We start from the raw sequence: 15,955 nt of genomic DNA on the forward strand, positions 1-15,955 counted from the left end.
TATGGAGACTGTTGCCAGCTCAATGTTAAACCTAATGTCTAACCTTTCTTGCAAGCTTTCTTATTTTTTTTTTATCCAAATTAAGTGGCCCAAACATTGATGTGCATTTGGAAAAATCACAAAATTTCCGTAAAATATTCTGCTATAATCATGTTTTGCAACTGGGGTTTGGAAGTAATAGGTTACTTGTCTCGACATTAAGAGTAAGTTACTTTTTTCAGGTATGATGTAACGAAATTACTTATCTTTCTGCACGTTTCAACAGTAATGAATAAAATTATACTAAAAGAAGACAAACCTGCCTGCTTACCTGTAACAAATTAAGTGTAAAACTAAGTTTTTAAAGTAACTGGAATCCTGTTTCTTTTAAAAAGCTAAAAGTAACTGTAGGATTGGCAACAGTACCTATCTCAACATAAGCTGTTTACAAGCACAGAACATCCTCGAATTTGTTGTTTACAAATGATTTGAAATTCCGCTTATGCTTGGAGCAAAACATACGTAGACCCTACGTTGTAAAGTTGATAAACTGAATTCATGTCAATGAGTAAAAGACGTAGCAGAAACGAAGATTATGTGTCTCATTACTGCACGCACACGCACAAACCAGTCAGCAGTGGCGGCGATTGGGTTGCCAACTGCCCCCCCCCCCCCAATCGCCGCAACTGCCAGTCAGTGACACATTAACCAGTAAAATGAAGTCTAGAGGGTATAATTTCTTTAGGGCGCAATTATTCCGCGCTAAAGTAATTACAGGGTGACCATAAAGTTTGTGTCCCACATGTTCGCCGCCAGTCTCACTACACTCCCTAAAACGTTTCTGCATAGTTGCTTGAATTCTTTTCAAAATATAAAGATCGAGAGCAACCGTCGCAGTGGTTATCCTTTCCTGAAATAATGATGGAAATCCAGGATTTCCAGAACATGCGTCTCATATTTCAAAATTGTGCATATGGTAAGTTCATGGGATTGAAGTCAGGTGATCGTGGTGTACATTCCACGGGGTCCCTTCTCCCAATCCAGCGTCCGGGAAAAATTCCGTCCAGCTAGTGCCACAACTTATCCGTACTTATCCGTAATCAGAAGACAATACCGCCATTGGTCATAGCCACCCAGCATGTGGTGGCAATATCCATCCATCCTCACCGCCACGATTACACAAGGATTTGGAAGCTCGTATGAAAACAGCCAGCCGGCCGACCGCTAATCCTTGTTTGCATATAATGCTTAAAATAGTTAAACCTGCCCGAGTGCGTCGTTACCTAAGGTTCCAGGTTCGAGACTTCTCCTGAATGTTCCTTTTTGAGTGCTTCTTCAGTTGCATCTTTATTAGTGACACGACAACTCTACGTGAAACTTTGTTTTCCACAGAAGCTCCTGCAAGATTTTCCTATTCATCGCGATTTACATCCGGTTTCTAACTTCTTACGTTCGCAAATCCTGGTAAGATGGATTGATTTAGTTTATTAACGTCGCATTTCCTCCACTTTAGGCTAATCGCGACGATGGAGATGGCGATAAGATGGAATGGATGAAAGGACAATCACAAATCTACAAGCCCCACAGATTTGATTTGGTTTTTGATATTTAGCGTCGCTTTTTAATCGCGACGACGAGGATGAGTGATGAAATTGAAGGGACACAGAAGAATACCCATGCCCTGGCCGGGAATGAAGGCGCCAGAGCCTCGTTGCCCTACACCCATGGTGGGCTACGTGGAAGTGAGGGTGACTTTTAGGTGTCTTCTCTAAAGATCACCCCCCTTATATTCCAGATCCTGTTGAGAGCTGTCAATTCTGTCTCCCGTTTCACCTGATCATGATTCACCACCATCGTCGCGATTATCCAAATGACAAAAGGGTGACGTAAAATATTAAAATAGTTAAGCCGAATTTGCAGGTAAAATTAACGTGCAATAACACTAAAAAAGAAGTTACAATCATGTAACTGCGATTATTTAGTGAACGGAAATTCAATAAAAGCGAAATGAATGGTAATAAAATGCAGAAGGTTTTCGCGAGTGCGTCATATAATAAGAGCTGAGCGCAGTTCCCGTGCCTGGGAATTGCATGTGCCATTTGTCGGCAGGTAAACTCGTGTGACCTCGAAGCTGGGCTAAGGATACGGTTCTTTTCGGCCGCGTCAGATAACGGCCGACTGACTGCTGCTCCGATGCCCGCCACAATGCGGTGGCTGCAGAGCTGACACGGTTCATTGCACCTATCCTCCCGCGGCGCCCTCTCGTTATAAACCAAGTAAGATGGATTCCAACATATGTTTCTATTACGTCGATTTTTTTTTCGTGTGGAAGTGCATTCGTAGGCGTCAACAGATATTTTCATACAAACAGTAACTGGCATACGCAGGATTTTTTTTTGGAATTGAAAAGGTGGATAGTACACCCAACGGCGAAAGAAACAGTAAGCGAATTGCCCACCACCATTTTCATTCGGTCTGAATTATATAGTGTGATGCCAATGAATTGAAATAATGACTTCAATAAGCAGAGAACAATGCCTGCTTCGAATCAACATAGTTTTATCCCTTAAACAAACCAGGGTGTAGAATAAAAAAGTAATGAAATTAGCGGTGGACAATTTGCCTACCATTATCTTTGCCGTTGACTGTACATACCTTCGTTTTAAGGTGGCGGGATGCACAATAAAATATTTCGTATATTTGGAGCTTTTCACTCTATTAAAATTGTACTCGAAGGCCAAAGTATTCATTGGAGGTCGGTTTAAGGATGGTTGCATTTACACCTTTCGTTTTTTCGAGTTCTTAACGGATTTTCATTTGAAAATTTTGATTTCTCAAAGTCCCTTGATCTCTCCCCCCCCCCTTGCATACGCCAGTGCAAACAGACCCGGATTTATGTAGGTGGAAACCTTAGGCTAACAACTTCGTGACCCTCCCTCCTCTCTTTGGAATTTCAGTTATTACTTTAGTCCCAGTTATGCCACATGGTTAGTTTACGGGTTTTTACCACATTTCAAATATCTGATTTTTTATTTTGTTGCCCTTTTCAAAGATTTTTCCCCCCTTTGGAGAGAGTCCAGAGCTGTTGCCTCTCATGATCATGTAGTTCTAACATTGCAAAGATAGATGTTTAGAATAAGTTACTTTTTTCAGGTATCGAGTAACGAAATTAGATACATTTCTGCACGTTTCAACAGTAATGAATAAAATTATAGTAAAAGAAGACAAGCCTACTTGCTTACCTAAAACAAATTAAATGTAAAAGTTAGTTAGTTTTTAAAGTAACTGTAATCCTGATTGATTTTGAAATTATGAGCACGTCACACAATATGGGAACAAGCCTCTTCATTAAACAAAACTGAGAACAAGACCCTAAGAATAACATGAAATGTCTGTTAAAATTATTCTCACTCAGTTTCTAAATCTTTGACTCCTTACCAAGAACTAAAACTATACTACTCCTGAGTATAAAATCTCCATACCCAGGTTAACACTGTAATGACGGACGGGTCTTTTAGGCCCGGTTTCAATTTTTATACCTGTTTAATTTTTTAATGCTGCAAATGAATGTGTTCTCCTTCCGTGACTTTTCGTCAATTTCAAAAACCTTTGAAATCATATATTGTAATCTTTGATTATTTTTTAAGTTTGGTCAGAAAATGTATTACTCGCGTTGCGGACGGACGGGTCCTTTAGGCCCGGTTTTTATTTTTAAATATATAGGCCTATTTTTTTCTACTGCAGAAATATCCCTCTTCGCCTCTGTGACTTTTCAAGGATAGTCACAGAGATAGCGTATTCCTGGACCCCGTGGCTGAGTGGTTAGCACATAGCACTGCCACGTCAATGGTCCTGGGTTCGAATCCCCCTCGGGCAAGGTTCTTTGCAAATGTCCATTCATCAATTTCATCACTGATCCCCATCTTCACAAATTAGCCAAGAGACACAAACTGCGAAGTAAAATAAAACAAATCAATCAATTGAAATCTTATACAGTACCCTTTTCCTGTTCAGTTTACCCAGGAAAAACAAATATCCTGAGTTGCAGACGGATACTACAGAAAAGGATTTTTTTTTTGTTTGTCGACAATATTCTTCATAACCATTCTTGGTTATTTCAGTTTGTTGGTTTCAAAACACAGGTGCCGTAAATTTCCGGAACTTTCTGAACAAATTTGCATGCACACTTTGTTTGGTGCAAAGCATCTGTGTAGTTTCGACGACGAATTTGTTCGTTCTCACGAGTTTTTGTGTATAATTGAAGAAATACAATGGCTCGCATAACAAATACACGAAAGCTTAGGTCTCGTGTCTCGTCTCCAGGTAAGCTCGAACCTATAAGAGATGTATTCGAAACTTGGGACTATTTACCTCCGAGAAGCGTACATTCCTGATTGCATCATGACTGTATACGAACAACTGGTCAATTTTAGAGAGCGATGCACTTTTATACAGTACATGCCGTCAAAATCTGGTAAATACGGAATCAAGCTGTGGCTGATTTGTGATTCTCAAACAGCTTCCTCGGTGCTTCTTTGTTTTTTCCGCTTTGTTCACGTTCGCACCCATGGGAAAGCATTATGTTTTGAAGGCTAAAATCTACAAAGGAAAGGAAGCTGGAGTTACTAGGGAGAAAAATCAAGTAGAGAAAGTAGTGAAGGACTTAGTGAAGGAAATCGAAGGTAGTGGAAGAAACATCATGTGCCATAATTTCTTCACGAGTGTATCTCTTGCAAGGGATCTACTTGCCAAGAAACTTACTCTATTCGGCAAGATGCGAATGAACAAAGCAGAGGTGCCGCCAGAGTTTACTGCCAGAAAACAGCGAGTGTGTTGCTCCACGTTGATTGGATTTCAAGATGAACTAATGATAGCATGATATTGCCTTAAGAAGAACAAGGTTGTGATTTTACTTTCTACATTCCGCGAACAGCCGAAAATCGACGCTTCCACAGAACAGCTAATAACACAAAATGGTATGAAACTATAGTGCGAAACGAAAAGCGTGGAGAAGGCCATGGGTTATATTTCATGACATGATCGACTTCAGTGCACTAAATGCATTTGTTTTGTACCAAACAGTACATCCGTAAGAATTGGGAGCCAAATCGGGTAGACGTAGTAGGTTCTTGCAGTACCTGGGAAAAGAGCTCATGGCAAACTAGTAATGGACGAGCAAACCACTTACTTACTTACTTCCTCTAGTCCCTTTCTGCCATCATAGCGTAGGGTTGGTTGCCTCGATCCATCTCCTCCATTCCTGTCTGTTTCCCATCATTCTCTTCATCATATTTATTGTCTTATTCCTTTCTCTTCCAATCTTTTCCATTCTGTCTTCAAACATTATCCTTGGTCTTCCTTTACCTCTCCTACCTTGCACCTTTACTTCTAGAATTTGCTTTACCTTTTTGTCTTCATTCATTCTGAATACATGTCCCCACCACTTTAGCTGTCTCTTTTCAATTATTTTCTCTAGCGACTCCTGTTCCACTTCTCTTCTTATTCTTTCATTCCTCACTTTATCTCTCCTAGTCTTATTAACAGCTCTTCTCAGGTATTTCATTTCACTAGCCTGAATTTTACTCAGATGTTTATCTTGAAGTGGTAAACTTTCCATTCCATATGTTAATGTAGGGACCAATACTGATTTGTATAGCTGCATTTTTGTCTTTACTGCCACTTCTTTCTTTCCCATTATTGTTTTACTGAACTGATAATATACTGTATTTGCTTTTCTTTTCCTATTTAGGATTTCTTCATCACACCTACCATCACTTGTTATGATGGTTCCTAAATATTCATATTCGTCTACTTCTTCCAAGTTCTCGTTTCCATATCTAATTGCTATTTCATGATCTTTTTCTCCTTTTGCCACCTGCATAACTTTACTTTTCTTAATATTAATCTTCATCCCTTTTCTCGCAAGTTCTTCTCCCCATTCTATTACGCTCCTCTGTAAATTCTCTTCACTACTAGCAATTAAGACTATATCATCAGCATATAGCAGTACTTGCAGTTGTACTACTCTCATATTCCAATATCCTATTTGTACTCTTGGGGTTCTTCTTTTGCAAATTTTAGTTATATCATCCATTACATTAATGAAAAGTAAAGGACTGAGACTATCTCCCTGTTTAATTCCTTTTTCTATTTGAAATTCCTTTGACTCGTTTCCTTCTATTCTTACTATTCCTTTTACATCCTTATATACACTTCTTATTGCTTTAATAAGTTCCTTAGGTACTTCCTTACTTTCTAATGCCTCCCATAGATATTTTCTAGGTACCGAGTCAAATGCCGCTTTCAAATCTAGAAATGCTAAGTATATTCTTTTATTTTTGTCCAGCATTTTCCCCATCATTGTTCTTAATATAAAAATGTGATCTTGAGTCTGTCTCCCAGGTCTAAATCCAGCTTGTTCCTCTTCAAGTTTTCCCTCTATGATTTTTCTCAGCCTCCTTTCCAATATATTCGTATACATCTTATATACCACTGATGATAGACATATTGCTCTATAATTATCACATTCCTTATTACTCCCTTTCTTGTGTACTGGCACAATTATGTTCCTTTTCCACTCTTCTGGTATAGTCTTAGTTCTCCATACTTCCCTCAATATATTCAGTAGTATTTCAGCCATTCTTGGTCCTCCATATTTTATAAGTTCTGGTGCTATTCCATCCCATCCTGCTGCTTTCCCAATTCGTATCCGTTTAATTACTTCTCTCACTTCATTCTCTGTTATCATCATATCTTCTTCTACATGATCCTCCTCTTCTCTGTTTCTTATTCTCTCATCCTCCTCCTGTTCCTGCTCCTCATCTTGTTCTTGCTCATTTGTCCTATCCTTGAACTTTTCTTCATAGTATTTTTTCCATTCCTCCATCACATTCTCCCTTCCTATGACTAATACATTTTCCTTATTTCTTATAGCTCTTGCTGCTTTTCCCCATTTTCCTTTCAGACTTTTGACCATATTCCAGAACTGCTTTCTATGCTCTACAAAACTTTCTTCAATATCATTTCCAAACTTCTCCCATGATTTTTGCTTTGCCTCCTCTACAGCCAATTTACTCTCATTTCTTTTTTGCACATATATTAACCTATGTTCCTCTGATCTTAATTCTAGGTAATTCTTCCATGCTTTCTTTTTCTCTTTCACTTTCCTCTTTACTTCATCCGTCCACCAATTAGTTCTTTTCCTTTTTGTATTCACCCTAACTTTGCCACATACTTCAATTGCTGCATACAGTATCACTTCCTTAAATTTTTCCCACATACTGTCAATTTCCATTTCTCTTATTTCCAATTCATTCAACCTTTCTTCTACTAATTCCTTATACTGTTTTCTCTTCTCTTCCTTAGCCAGCTGCTTTACTTGTATCTTTTCAAACTTCCTATCTCTTTCTCTATTATTCCTCTTAAATCTTGTTATAGCTATTAGCAGTCTGTGGTCAGTACTCAATTCAGCACCTCGAATTACCTTTACATCCATAAAGGCATATCGAAGTGCTCTTGTGTAAATTATGTAGTCTATTATACTCTTTGCCTCCCTTCCCTCAGCTTCATAAGTGATTTTATGAATTTTCTTATGCTGGAAAAAGGAGTTTCCTTGTAGCAATTGGTTCTCTACACAGAATTCTATTAATCTTTGTCCGTTTTCATTTGTCACACTTTCCCCTCCATATGGTCCCATACAACCATGTGACCTTATCCTATTGTTTCCAGTTCTACCATTAAGATCTCCCATCAATATTACCTTCCTATTCTCTTCATTCTCTTTATTCACTACTCTTTGTAATTGAGTATAGAAAACTTCTTTCTCCAATATGTCCTGATCATTTGTCGGGGCATAAACTTGTATTATTGTTATTCTTTCTTCCATTTTCAGTCTAACTACTATTATCCTTGAATTCACTGGTTCCCATGATTCCACCCTTTCTTCCATTTGCTCATTAACTATTATTCCAACTCCCTCCTTAGCTCTTCTTCCTCTACCTACTCCAACATATCTCAGCACATATCCTCTTTCAAGGCACATTATACCACTGCCTTTCTTCCTTACTTCACTTAGTCCTAGTACTGCTAGTTTATACTTTTCCATTTCTCCTACAATTTCCACTTCTTTTCCATTAATTGTTTTAATATTCCAAGTTCCAATTCGGATATTCCATTTCCTTGCTTGTCGTCTTCTACTAAATCCATCCTTTCCGAGGCTACCTTTATTTCTCTGAATCCGCTAGTTTTAGTCTGGTGTGGGGGATTAGCCCAATGACCAGGCTGATTTTTATTTTCAGGGTTTTCTCCCATATCCTTTGGTGCTCCCACACCCCTGCAAGGCAGCAGTTGGTTTTGGATATTTGACGGAGATATCCAATCCGCTTCTTAGTGGCTCATATTGGCCACTAAGGTCGTAACTCTTCCGCTTCCATTGCCGTTGGGATTTTCTCTATGATCCTCTTCCGCCTCTGGAACCGTTGGTCTTCGCCCTCCGGGCCGGCTCTCTATATTTTAACCCCTAGAGAGAGGGTGGCCCAGTATTAAGCCCCCAGGCACTGGGCTCCCTGTTGGTCCACGGGTTCTTATTCTATATTCGGACCACCCCACCATATCTGGTGGGATCCCTCATCCGCCACCCGAGGGACTTTTCCCATTTTTAATGTCTTATTTGCATTTTTTTTGCGCCTGTTTCTTGTTGCTGTGTTTATTTCCTTTTCACATGACTGATGTAGGAACTTCATATTGTTCTTGAATATATAATTTTTTTTAAATACTGGACGTCCAGGCTAAAATCATCCAAAACTACAGACGTACATCTGAGCAGCTATAAAGCTCATTGAAATACTTTTATTATTATTATTATTGTAGAAGTTAACTTTAATTAAGTCAATATGGATGACCACCTTTTGTAGTTCAGCTGTAAAATTTAGATACAAAGTGTTTTCCAACATCTGAGGCATTATTAGAGCAACTGCTTCAACGATATGCTTTTCCACGTCAGCCAAATATCAAACTTTTCTCTGGTACACACATTTTTCAACAAGACCCCATGCAAATCCCAATTCTGATAACTAGGGCCCGGGACTTTATGCCTTATAAAACTGTAAAATATGTAATTATATCATAAAAATGAATATGCCATGAAAAATTAAAAATGTCAGAAAAACTCAAGAAATATTCCCAGTAAAGCCAAAAATATGCACAACAGAACTATTGAATTTCTCATATGGGATGTCAGTATCTTCCATCGAAGATTGACTAGGTTGGGTGTGGGGTTTTAAATGAAGTCAGAATCCATTTAACTGAAGAATGTAGTGGGAAAATACTGAATATATGGTGAGGTTCACTGCAATTACAAAAACTTGTCTGATTATGACAAACCTTCGAAATAATCTCCTGCATTGTCCACAGCATGCTGCCACCGATGTGGAAGACTTCGAATACCATCAGCAGCACCATCCTCTTCACCATGCCTGAAGTTTTTGTGATCTACGACGTGCCGTTAGGGAGAAGCGTCCAGATCTACTGCATAATGCAATCATACTCCAAGATAATGCAAGGCCACATAAGGCAGCTTGTGTATGGGACCTACTGTGGTGATGGGGATGGGAAGAGTTGGAGCACCCAGCATATTCACCGGATTTGTCACAGTGTGATTTTGACTTCATCCCCAAGGTGAACGAACCACTGCGTGGTACACGATATGCGACCCGCATGAACATTGAAAATGCTGTGCGACGACAGATCACCCGCTTCAGGCATGGTGAAGAGGATGGTGCTGCCGATGGTATTCAACATCTTCCACATAGATGGCAGCGTGCTGCGGACAATGCGGGAGATTATTTCGAAGGTTTGTCATAATCAGACAAGTTTTTGTAACATGTGCACATGTGTATGTCACAGGGTTGCTTGGGTTTTCTTTCATGATTCCTACCAACAAAATATCCATAATGGATACTTTTTCAGTTGTATATAACAAATTTTTAATACATCCTTTGATTGTCGAATTATTACTGGGTTGCCATGACATACTCCTCAACCCTCGTAATACCAAAAAAAACACGCAGCACAAGAGAGAATGAATTTCTCTCCATGTTGTAAGTGGAAGCGATTTTTAATATTGATTATTAAGCTAGATACAATCTGTAAAAAATATACCGGCCTACATGGGTTTGGATGTCTCACAGGTGACTGCTGTCTGGATAATTTCTGATGATTCCAAAAATGAAATATATTTTTCCCCGTCACATCTAGTTTTGTCAGAAAATGGCAATTAACTGCTTTAATTTCACAATAAAATTTTTAGTTCCATCATTTCCCCTATAGATGGCTCTGTTTAGATGTTGGTAAAATATTGGTTTTCTACAATACAAATCCTCCAGATTTGAACTATAAATGCATATAGAATAGTAAGCATTTAATCAACCTTCTACCTTCACAAGACACATTGGATGAAAATTGTATAGACTTTGATTACGTAAGTTTTATTTTCGAAATCCCTCATAAACATTTCCTTCACAAAATGTTCAAAACTCAATGTTATACTGTAATATGGTGGGTTGATTAAACTTAGTGACGTGGAGCAAAATCTTGACCTAGGGAGAAATTCTGACGTGATGGGAAGAAATTTGTCATTTCCGTGATCCGCGTTTAAAATACAGGGTGGGCACAAAGTCGCTTTACCCAATAAAGGAAGAAATCAAATATTTGGGGAAAGCGACTTTGTGCCCACACTGTACTTCCAGAATCGCCTATTGGTTTATAAACAACCGAAATTCCATTTGTGTAAATTTGTTTTGTGTTCTTTAATGAATGGAATGGCAAATATGAGAATTTTGATTGTGAAATTCTGAAAAATCCTGACGTGATGGGAAAAAATAGATTTTATTTTCATGATCAGCATTTAAAATACTTTCAGAATCACTTATTGATTTGGAAACAACCAAAATTTCTCTTGCATAAATTAATTTTGTTGCATTAGGTAATAGCTGTACTGCAGTGGTGAATATGAGAATTTTAATTGTGAAAGTTTGAAAAATCCTGAAGTGATGGAAAAAAATGGATGTCATTTCCGTGATCAGCAATCAAAATATTTCGAGAATCACCTATTTATTTGAAAACATCCAAAATCTTTTTAAAAAATGCAGGACAGTGTTATTTATTGACTACCACTTATTCCTTATGGGCAAGGAACTTCAACTTAACTTACGGCTAATCAAATTGAAGTTTTGTTTTCCTAACACAAGCAAAATCTTTAACCTGTCCTGCTCGTGTTTTTTCTATACCATCAGAAGTTTGATTTTTCCAAGGGAACAAGTAAAATAATGCTCCCATAAGCGTAACGCTAAGTTTCCTTCCCCTCCTATGACCTTCCAGCACACAGACCTACCTACCTCTCTCTCTCTCTCTCTCTCTCTCTCTCTCCCTCTCTCCCTCTCTCCATCTCTCCCTCCCTCCCCTCCCTCCCTCCCTCCCTAGCTTGCCACTGGGAAAGGTCGGTGGGGGATGAGCAGTTTCGGGTTTGGATGGACATGGAAACTGTTCCTCATGCCCTCAACATTCCAAATCTTTTTCTTTTTCTTTAAAGTGTTACCAATGCTTATGAATGTGTGTTTGGCCTGTGCTGAAAGTTCGATTATTGTGGGGGATCTCATAAGGTTGCAACATGCCACCACTCGTAACTCCAGGGTATGGAGATCTGAATTGGCAACACACTGCTCCTTGCTCCGGCTGGTCAGTTGGAAGCACCAGTTCTCACCCAGGGATCGGGATTAAGGCGATCCACATTCCTCCAGGAAGGAAACCACCGAATTGTGACACGTGACAGTAAATACAATTCAAATACTTTATAATCTGCCTACCTGAAGCGCGAGGCGCAGCATAACAGATTGTTCTATCTTACAATAATACAAACTCGTAACATAAAATAACACAAGAAAAACTGATAATTTATATAACACATCAATGTTAATTAGCGATAGTAAGCTAAAGTTCAGGTTGGCAACAATTAAAAATGCCAACGTGAAAGTTTTTACATCACGAAAAACACGTAGCGTGGTTCCCCCACTCCTAACATAAACAGCCAATAGGAAAACTATATTTTATTGAAAACGAGGGAGAAATACTGTGCTATAAAATTACAATATTAAACTATATAGAAATAACTAAACTGATTTTATCAAATAATTCATATTTGCCCTTGCACATTAAAATGATTAAATAAAGATTTAGTTTATAACGAAGACAAATTACTTCAATCTTGTACATTGTTGACCAAAAATCGATATTAAGAAGAAATATATTTAACTTGTGCTTAAACAACAAAATTTGCGTGAAAGGTAGAAATAATCCTAGCCATTTTGGATTTGAAAAACAATGAAAACGTTGCATATATTATTTGGGATAATTATTAGCCTATAAATTCTGAATAAATGTTGCAAAAATATGCAAATAATATTATAACATAAGATAAAACACAAATATATACATGAATTATGAAAACAATTAAGTCTAAATAATTTAATCCAAGTTCTTAACTTGAAAGAATACGAATAAGATAAATACCAATATACAACTGAAGTCTGCCTAACATGGCGGTCATTACAAGGTTCTTTTATAACAAATTGCTTCTGACTGCTACACTTGTGTAATATGTTAAATGCCATTGAGAAAGATTATTATCCAGAGTTTACTTGTTTAGTATGCTAATGACATCATTTCCAAAATAAAGTTTCGGAAGGAAGAGAATGTCGTGGATTTGTTTTGTGGGAAAATGATAATGAAGATTAGCCTTTTTGTTTGCTTTCTTAAACAAGCTATTTTTGTTATGTAAAATTTATTGGCGTAGTAGTGTGTTAATCTCTATATTCACCAAAAGCAATAATTCAGTTGTATAATATCAGTGCAAGTTATAGCCTAAAAGTAATTGTATTTTTTGCTATTTATTTGTAGGTCATGGGAAAACACACAAGGATGCAGCCAGTGTGAGGGCCACACATGCCATTCCTGCCGCATGTGGGCTTTATTATTTTGAAGTGAAAATTTTCAGCAAAGGCCGAGATGGGTAAATATATACATGCAGCTTTTATGTGGTGTTGTCAGATTTTCCCACCATACTGATTAAACTAAGCTGGTTTTACATTTTTAACTGACTGTGCAACATAGGTGCTAAGAAAGTGAAGTATGGATATTTTGAATCTTGCCCGTCCGTATGGCTCACATAAAGTCTCCATTGGTATATGTTTTTCAGGTGTAACATTCTTTTTCACTGGTACTTGAAGCCACCTGTGTTCTATGCTTGGCACATTTCTTACATTGTTTCTCAATAGCTAAGAGTATTTGGGGATACAATTATGTGCATGATGTGGAAAATACGAAAGAAAGTATGCATGAGTTATGGAGTGGGAATACCTGTTGTTTTGTTTATACTTCTCCATGTTTGACTGTAAATCATCTCATGTTAAGTTCGTCAAAGATATTATGCCTTAAGTAAAATACTGATGCTTCTGCTAATATTGCTCCTGCATTCTCTTAATTTTTCCTCCATGTAACAATTTTGTAAGCATCTTAATTTAATCAACGGACCTTTATCTCCAGTGTAGGTTTCTCTAACTCCTGTTTGAGTGACATTGCTCTTCTAAGAAATGATTCAACAGTCTAGCCCAAACAATATTAGTTTTTTTAATACTTGACACAAATATGTAACAATTCCGTGTGCCTTTAGCAAAATAATACTTTGTATTCATGGAGTATGGGCAAAAATGGTCATATACGGGGGTAGAAAGCACTTGAAAATTTTCACCTGGTGGCAGGATTTTTAAATTGTTTTAATTTTTTTTAATGAATATTTAATGTTTAATTACAGAAAATTCCTTACTTTATTTTAAAAGTAACGAGTACAGTATGTGTTTTTAATGTGTGTGTGTTTTCATTATCATGTATATTATTAAATCAGAATGATAAACATGCGATAATAAATTTTTGCACTGTTGCTATCCAAATTTTGAAATATGCAGCAATATGGCAGAGGCGGTCATAAGAATGTATTGCATATTTATTCATGCTGTTATCTGTTGATTATTCTTTAGGAAGGCCACTCCAGTGCAAGAATTAATTGCTTTCAATCCAGTCTTGCATTAATTAATAAATTGAATGTTTTAAGATCACATTTCATAGCTTATCATTGTTAGATTCATGCCTTTGTTAGCCTGCATTTGCAAAAAAGTGGGGGCTGGCTCCTGAGAAAAAGTACTTTGTTGTACTTGGACTGTCATGAAAGTTATTGCATGTCAATGAACAGCCATATGTGAATGGTGACAGTGAGTCATCAATAGGCAACAAAGAGATACGCATAATTATTATATGCAACTATACAGGTTTGTGTAAGAAGTATATATTAATTTCTCATATTTCAGTTTGCATTTCTTCAATAAATTTGTTTATTTCCTTCCAATTTTTTTGTAAAATTCTCTACAGTGATGGTGAAATACAAATTGCACTAGGCAGTTTTTGACAAATGAAAAATTAAATAAATTACTTCATATTGCTTACAAGGAACCAGGAGCTTGCATCTGAATCCTAAAGTATGCATATAATCTATAAAATTAACTGCAATGAAGCTTATTAATCACTGCATCGTTCTTTTGACGGTTCATCCAATTTATTATTTGTACATGTGGCATTATTGTGAATTGTAATTAAGTACTCCGTCTATTACTTATTGTCTCTAAGATACTAGCTATTAGGCATTGCAAAAGTGAAACACGTAGAAGTTCTTCATTGCATGTTACGTGGTGGACACTTACAACCTCATTACTCAATATGTATCATTTGAATGTACAATTGATAATTTCTCTTATTAATTATAGTTTAACGACTTTCAGGTACATGGGCATTGGACTTTCTGCCCAAGGAGTGAACATGAATCGCCTACCAGGTAATTTAAAAGTTGATGAAATTAGAATTTTGACATACATTGATGATCTTCAAATGATCATTAATTATAGATTATTTTTTATACATGTATATATATAATGCTCTACAACAGTAGACATTGGTTCACCCTAGGCTTTATGCGTGTTTTAATGTACGTACAGAGTTCATTCACATTGCTAACATTTCTCCTTGCAATGTAGACAAAAGGTCAGTGTGCCAATTTGGGGGCAGACTCGACGATCTTGTGTCTCTGCATCATGATTACTGAAAAGAGTTAGAAAACAAATACAAGGCAGCCATAATAGAATCCCGCAGTAGAGAAGCTAGTTAATATTGAGTGATTTGGATACTTTTTTGAGAAAAATATATGTTGTTGGATGTATGGAGGAATTTAGATGGCAAGACAAACCTTCTAAATCAGGATTTTTTTAAAAATATGTGCTCCACAAACATCTCTGGGGGAACAACCTTACAACCTAAAATTGTGTCTTGCATTTGAAGCATGACCTTACCGTTTCCCTTCCTCCAGAGTCTATAAACCTTAATTGAAGGGCTCGGGTGTAAAACATGGTGACATTTTGGTAATTTTTGAGTTACAAAATAAAATGTGCCAACCAATTTTCGAGTGAAATTTCCATTTCGTACAATGTGCATTGGACTCAGTGAAGCCTTGTGAAATTTGTAAACACAACACGAAACACAAAAACAATTTATTTACAGTATAGCTTCTAATAACCTTTTTTCTTAATGGAATCAGATATGACCACAATGCCACTTACCATGTTCTACACACGAACCCTTCAATTATATTTGTAAAAAGGAATAATTATGGTAGCCATTTTTGTGGTTTGTAATGCAGTCTGTCATCTATATGAGCAAAAATTCAATTCATTAGTCCATCAAAAATCATAAGAAGTTACTCCTAAGTTTAATTGATCAATCCATTGAGTAGCATGGGCGTTCATTTACATTGTCTGATGTCCTGGCCTGCTGTAGTACTGATGTTCATGTAAAATTTGAAATTTGCACACGTAATAGGATG

General features: G+C 37.2%; 1 protein-coding gene across 2 annotated transcripts in view; it reads left to right on the forward strand.

Moving 5' to 3' along the window:
• RanBPM (Ran-binding protein M) overlaps positions 1-15,955 on the forward strand; it is a 105,978-nt gene that overhangs the window by 42,529 nt on the left and 47,494 nt on the right. The window contains exons 2-3 of one of the 2 annotated variants that reach the window (XM_083138941.1): positions 12,931-13,042; positions 14,847-14,914. In XM_083138941.1, the coding sequence (XP_082995067.1) occupies positions 12,931-13,042; positions 14,847-14,914 (180 nt within the window). The remainder of the gene's footprint in view (positions 1-12,930; positions 13,043-14,846; positions 14,915-15,955) is intronic. The other variant, XM_083138942.1, reaches the window with a different exon arrangement.

This window comes from Lepisma saccharinum, chromosome 17 (genome assembly GCF_977018435.1).
Source record: "Lepisma saccharinum chromosome 17, izLepSacc3.1, whole genome shotgun sequence".
NCBI classification, from domain to species: Eukaryota; Metazoa; Arthropoda; class Insecta; order Zygentoma; family Lepismatidae; genus Lepisma; species Lepisma saccharinum.